The sequence below is a fragment of the Cynocephalus volans genome, chromosome 6 (assembly GCF_027409185.1).
Source record: "Cynocephalus volans isolate mCynVol1 chromosome 6, mCynVol1.pri, whole genome shotgun sequence".
In the NCBI taxonomy this organism is placed as follows: domain Eukaryota; kingdom Metazoa; phylum Chordata; class Mammalia; order Dermoptera; family Cynocephalidae; genus Cynocephalus; species Cynocephalus volans.
The window spans coordinates 71476264-71482263 of record NC_084465.1 but is presented as its reverse complement, the minus strand read 5'-3'; the positions used below and the strand labels follow the sequence as shown (position 1 = coordinate 71482263).

Genomic DNA, 6000 nt, shown 5'->3' with positions numbered 1-6000 from the left:
TGGGGAATCAAGCTTTTAATACATAAAACTTGGGGGACACAATTCAATCCATATCACACCTCTACATTTTAATTTAAATGAACATCAAGTATAATAGAATAGCAGAAAAGGAAGAATTACAGTGATAATCCTGTATACTTTCTCCTGTGAAGATCAGGGAGTTAAACTTAAATAGTTAAGAGTTGAATACTGATACAAAAACTTCAAGTTTTAAAGAGTCACTGGTCAGTTGTCCAGGTTGCCATAATTTTTTTTCATCTCTGGGTTCACTCCTATATCACACTGAACTCCTAGGAGGTCATTTGAAGGATTTTTGCATAAAGCAAAACAGTAATATTCCAAGTTTACCCAAGTTATGGCATTTTTCTTTTGAGACAGAATTTAGCTACTTTTGTTTACCCTATATTTGAAATATTAGCCCTTGGAAAATTTTCATTCCTGAGACAAATGTAGATTTTTCAAACTATACTGTATTCACTTATAAAGTTCTGATACAAGATTAACAATGACTGTTAATCATTACCACTTATAAAACCCTTACTGTGTGACAAAGATATGGCACTGCACATTTACTGTATCAACCTTCCAATCAGTAGGTATTTCTGTTCCTTTCTTTTAACATATGAGGAAACTGAAGCTCAAAAGGACCACATCAGTTACTCAAGATACTGAGGCTAGGATTATAACTTCAGTTTCAAAGCCCACACTTTTACTATTTGCAGTCAAATGTGTAACTGAAATGAAATCACTCAGTTAAATGCAGAACTATATTCTTCCTAATACTTACTGTGTAAAATTGACAATGAAAAGCTACTTTTAAAATATACCATTTTAAAGTATAATAACCATTTTGGAAATTGTATTAAACTGAAAAACAGAGCCTAAAAGAATTGTTACTTAGATTAAGTGTCAAATCTGCCATCAAAATAAGTACTATTACTTGATGTGAATTATTTGTAGAGGAGTCACAGATAAATTTCCAGATTAGATATGCTGACTTCAACCCAGATTTATTCAATCTTTTAAAAATAATAAAAAACATTTTTATTAAACACTTCTATTGCACATATTAGGTAAAATATGTTGAGTTTATAAATATCAGTGACCTAGTAATAAAAATGGGAAAATAATCTGAATCTATTTTCATGGTCCACACACACTGAAATGCAAAACAAACATAATAGAAATCTTATACACTGCTTCACAGAAAATATAAGGAGGTCGATAGGCACAATCAGTCTTAAATATGTCACCCTATATTTATGATTACAAATAGGCATATCTCTTACATAAAAGACTTTATATTCATGTCTTAGGCTGTATTTCCAAAAATTATAAATATTTCAGATAAATTCAATAATTTTATATTTTATTTTAGTTAAGGAGAAATAAAAATGTATAAGAGTATGACATTACTTAAAGCTGACTTTTCATATTTAGGACACAGTACATTTGAAAGGAACACTTCAACTGAAGCAGTATTAAAGGTGAAGGGTATGTCTTAATAAAACAAAATCAGTAAGACTTACTTAAAAGAACTCTGGAAAAAGTCCCCTTAATAACAAATTTTTTTTTTTTAAATTAACTATTACCAACTGAAGATTGTCATCTAGGTGAGACATTAAGAGTTGCTATGCATAACTTCCAATGTTTTCCTAGATAAGGGTCTTTTGTATCAGATCTCAAAATAAAAAACAAATATAATGCTCTTTTGTTCAGTATTTAGGTCACACCTCAAACTAATCTAATTGATCTTAGTTTTTATCAGGTAAAACTGCTAACACGAAAGCTCTTAAAATTTTCCAATTTTATTTCTTTCTCCAAAATCTATAAAGTAAAATTTTAAGTGTACTTTTTATTTATGAACACTACTACAAAATTCAGTTCAGTCCTCTGCATATGGCAGATGACAGAAAAGTATGCTACAAACCCTTTGTATTTCTCTTGTAACTATCTACCTATGAAAAGGGAAAAAATACATTTTAAAATAAAGTTAACCCACATACTTACTTTTAGAAACTTACATTTAAAGTAGTCTCTGAAGTGACCCTGTTTCCCCCAATACCTCCTAGTTTACCTTGTAAAAAACAGTATTCTAAAACAGGATGGAATTTGACAGTAGCACACTGACACAGATTACACTGAATGGCTGGCTGGTCACATATAATCTTGCATAGACTTTGTGTTCAGTAAAATGCTTTCAGATGAGGATAAGGTAACAAATTAATATGGAGAGAAATCTTTGAAGACAAATCAGGACATTGGAAAGCAAAAGGTTAAAACTGAAAATTTTTTGTAACATATTCCCCTGAAATGGTACATATTTTTCTCTTTTGAAGAGAAAAAGTTAAGATATATTCTAGGCTTTTCTAGGAAGACAATGATGGTCTGTGCCAAAAGATTTCTTATCTTAAAATGAAAGCGTATGAGGGAAAAAGTTTCTTAAAAAATACAAATTAAATATACACTGATAAAATTTATTCTCCACTGTGGGGTAGAAAATCTCTAATTCTAGAAATCCACAATTTTACTTTTATCTTAAAAGAACCTAAGCATGGATGAGCTTACACTATCACCTGAATCACTGAAATGGTCATTTTATGTTAAAAGAGCACAGATTTTATTGAAAGATATCCAATTTCAGCTTTGAAGATAGGATGGTACTTCAAAAAATTTGTGGAAAATAAAAGGAAAAGATAATACAAATCTTTCCACAAACTTTTTGAAGTACTCTCATGTAGGTTCAAGGCCTGTTCTTGGTTATTCCAGAAACTCTTCTTGTACAATGTTCATAATTTCAACAAAACCTTAGAAAGTTCTTCCAACATGAACTTTTTCAACCTAATGAACAGAATTCATGCCTACACTCTGATGTTCCGTTCAGAAGCATCTGTCTCTGTGAAACATATCAAAATCACTCAAACATCAAATTGCTGATCTGATAGAATGATTTATTTTCCCATTACAGGAAAGTCATGAGTGACTTGTTCTGAGGTATGTTTTTGAGCTATGAAGGACATCTATTAGAAAGCTCCATACTTGAAGGTTTCTCTTTAGGTGATAACATTTTATGGCTGAACAGTCTCTGCAGGTACCAGATTCCCGGTTGTATCCAACTGCATACATTTACATGTGCATGCAGACACGGGACATTCTGCATGGTCCCTAAAAAAAATAGGTCAAATTACAGTTAAAAATCCAAATTATACATACATACATGTGTACATTTATTTATCTATATCATATATCTGACTATAATATAGCTTTCCAAAATGGTATTTGAAAAAGTAAAGAATTAAAACCCAGAGGAAAAGGCATTAAAATCATCAACTGGAGGGCCGAGCCCGTGGCGCACTCGGGAGAGTGCGGTGCTGGGAGCGCAGCAACGCTCCCGCCGCGGGTTCGGATCCTATATAGGAATGGCCGGTGCACTCACTGGCTGAGTGCCGGTCACGAAAAAGACAAAAAAAAAAAAAAAAAAAATCATCAAACTGGAAATGATTGTCAAGCTAGACTTGAGGGAGAAAGTTACTGAAAAATGAGTAGCTTTACTTTCTACCTATATAGCAAGATGTCTCATTTACAGTTATGAAGGTGACAGGGATATGCTCAGAGTTTAAATTAAAGACAACTAGACAAATTAGGTGTAAATGTTATTGCAATGAGGAGCATGGGGCCACTGGCATTCTTCAAACTAAATTAAGTATGGTCTTGAGAGTCTCCATTGAATGAGGCGCTTACCTACTACATAACAAGATTACTTAGAAAAGAACTGATAAGAGTAGTTTGATAAGTATTCTATCATTTCAATTTATTATCTAATTATATGATAAATTATAGTATATTCAGTTTTTTTACAGTTGTAAACAAACTGTAAATATATCCTCTTCCCAAATAAAGTTAAATAATGTTACTCAAACATTTAACCCATACAAAGTATTTAAACTATTTCTCCTCATGTAAGTATTAATTTTATAGATTAAGATTACATAGGATCTCTAATGATGGAAATGTGGACAAAACCTCTGTTAAGTGACAGTAAAAAAGAAATTCATCCTTTGGCTATACATTAATAGATAAAACTGAACTACTTAAAAGGCCATCTGCTTTATCTCCTATTAACTCTAAGACTATTAAGGAAGGAATGTGCTATTTGATTACCTGAACCAACTCAGCATATGTCCAGCGTGCCCACCATGCCTGCAATTGTGACACCAGGTAAACCAGTTGTTAAATTGAGCTAATTTTTTGTCCTTGCTCAAGTCTACTTTTTCATCTGATTTGGATCCTCCTATAGGAAAAGAAAATGATCTTCCTTAACTATATCACAACATTTTATTTAAAGTTTTTAAAAAGTATTTCTAAAACTATGTTCAAAATATAAATCACATCACATTGAAATAGCAATTTTGATGCTAGGATTTAATTTAGATTGAATGAATACTGAATGACAGGAGACTACCTGCATTTTTAATTGCCCCCCCCAAAAGGAAAAATATAAATTATTAAAACCCACCATGAAACAACCTGAATTAAAAACCTTAGAGACTCAGATCTTCGTATTGGTCAGCAACCCAAAAAACAAAAAAAACAAAAAAACAATTTGACAGAAATCTGAATCAGTAGTTTAAAATCTTTACACAAAGAAAACACCAGGCCCATTTTACCAGTTTTACCAAACATTGAAGGAACAAGTAATTCTCATCTGCACAAACTCGTTCAAAGAATAGAAAAAGGAGAAACTTCCAAATGTACTTCATGAGGCTGTTATAATTTTGCTAAGAAAACCAGACAAAGATAACATGAGAAAGGAAAATATAGGCCAATCTCCCTCCTTAACAGTAAAACATGAGCAAACTATAACTTGCAATGTCATAACCCTATGTTCAGTGATTCTACTTTTAGCTAAATACACTAGAGAAACTTTTGCACATGTCAAAAGAAAAGATACACAATAATATTCCCAGCAACATTATTCATAATAGTAAAAATCTAGGAACATCCAAAGTGTTCATCAATAGTAAAGTACAAAAACTTTGCTATTATAGTCATGAACGGAACACTAAATAGCAAAAAGTGAATAAACAACAGCTACATTAATCAGCATGACTGAAACCACCCCCCCCAAATCTAATGTTGAACAAAAAACGCCAAGTCAAACAATACATTCCATATGATTCATTAATATAGAATTCAAAGCACACGCAAAACTAAACACATGATAAAACTACACAAACTAGCAAGAGACTGATTAACACGTAATTTAAGATGGTGGTTACCTCTGTGGAGGAGGAAAGAGGTGTGACTAGGTAGGGAGGAATGACCAAAGGTACTGGTATAGACAATGTTTGATTTATCATCGCACATGATATATATACTTCTATCTATGTTATAGCTGACAAGAACTTAAAGAAAATGTGTTATTATATATGCATGTGTTTATACATGAACATCACACATCTTTATGTAATTTTTCTCAAAAAAATGTTCATTCTTTAATTTTGACTACCTCAATATGTTCTTTTTTGTTCTAAAAACAATAAATCAAATAAAAATATTTTCGGATCTATTTAATTAGAGACAAGAATGAAAAAACAAATAAGTAAAAATAGTAACTCTAATTAAGCAATTGTTACCTATTAAGACATGCTGCATAAATAACCACAGTATATTCAAAATTGCACTTGGATGATTGCTGGTCCCGCTTTAATGACCACAGGGATAGTCTTGCAGTCAGGGATAGTTTTAAAAAATATCCATCTATTTTTGCTAATGACATGAAGGTAAAAGGATGTGTAAGTAATTCAAGGATTTAAGATGTAAAAACACTGAAATTGTTCCTGAAAGCTTCACCAACAATTAACAATGAGAGGGAAAAAAGGAAAGGGAGAAAAGAAAAAGAAAATATAGATCTTACAGAGACACTATTTTATACCTTTGTGTAAAGCTTTCATTAGTGATTTTCACTTTGTTTTTTTTAACTTTTATTTTGTCGATATA

General features: G+C 31.6%; 1 protein-coding gene across 1 annotated transcript in view; it reads right to left on the bottom strand.

The window, feature by feature from the left end:
- Positions 1 to 1388: 1388 nt before the first annotated feature.
- MIOS (meiosis regulator for oocyte development) overlaps positions 1389 to 6000 on the bottom strand; it is a 40684-nt gene continuing 36072 nt past the window's right edge. Inside the window, exons 11-12 of the mRNA XM_063100596.1 lie at positions 4162 to 4291; positions 1389 to 3165 (exon numbers count right to left, since the gene is read on the bottom strand). Of these exons, the coding sequence (XP_062956666.1) occupies positions 3069 to 3165; positions 4162 to 4291 (227 nt within the window). The 3' untranslated portion in view covers positions 1389 to 3068. The remainder of the gene's footprint in view (positions 3166 to 4161; positions 4292 to 6000) is intronic.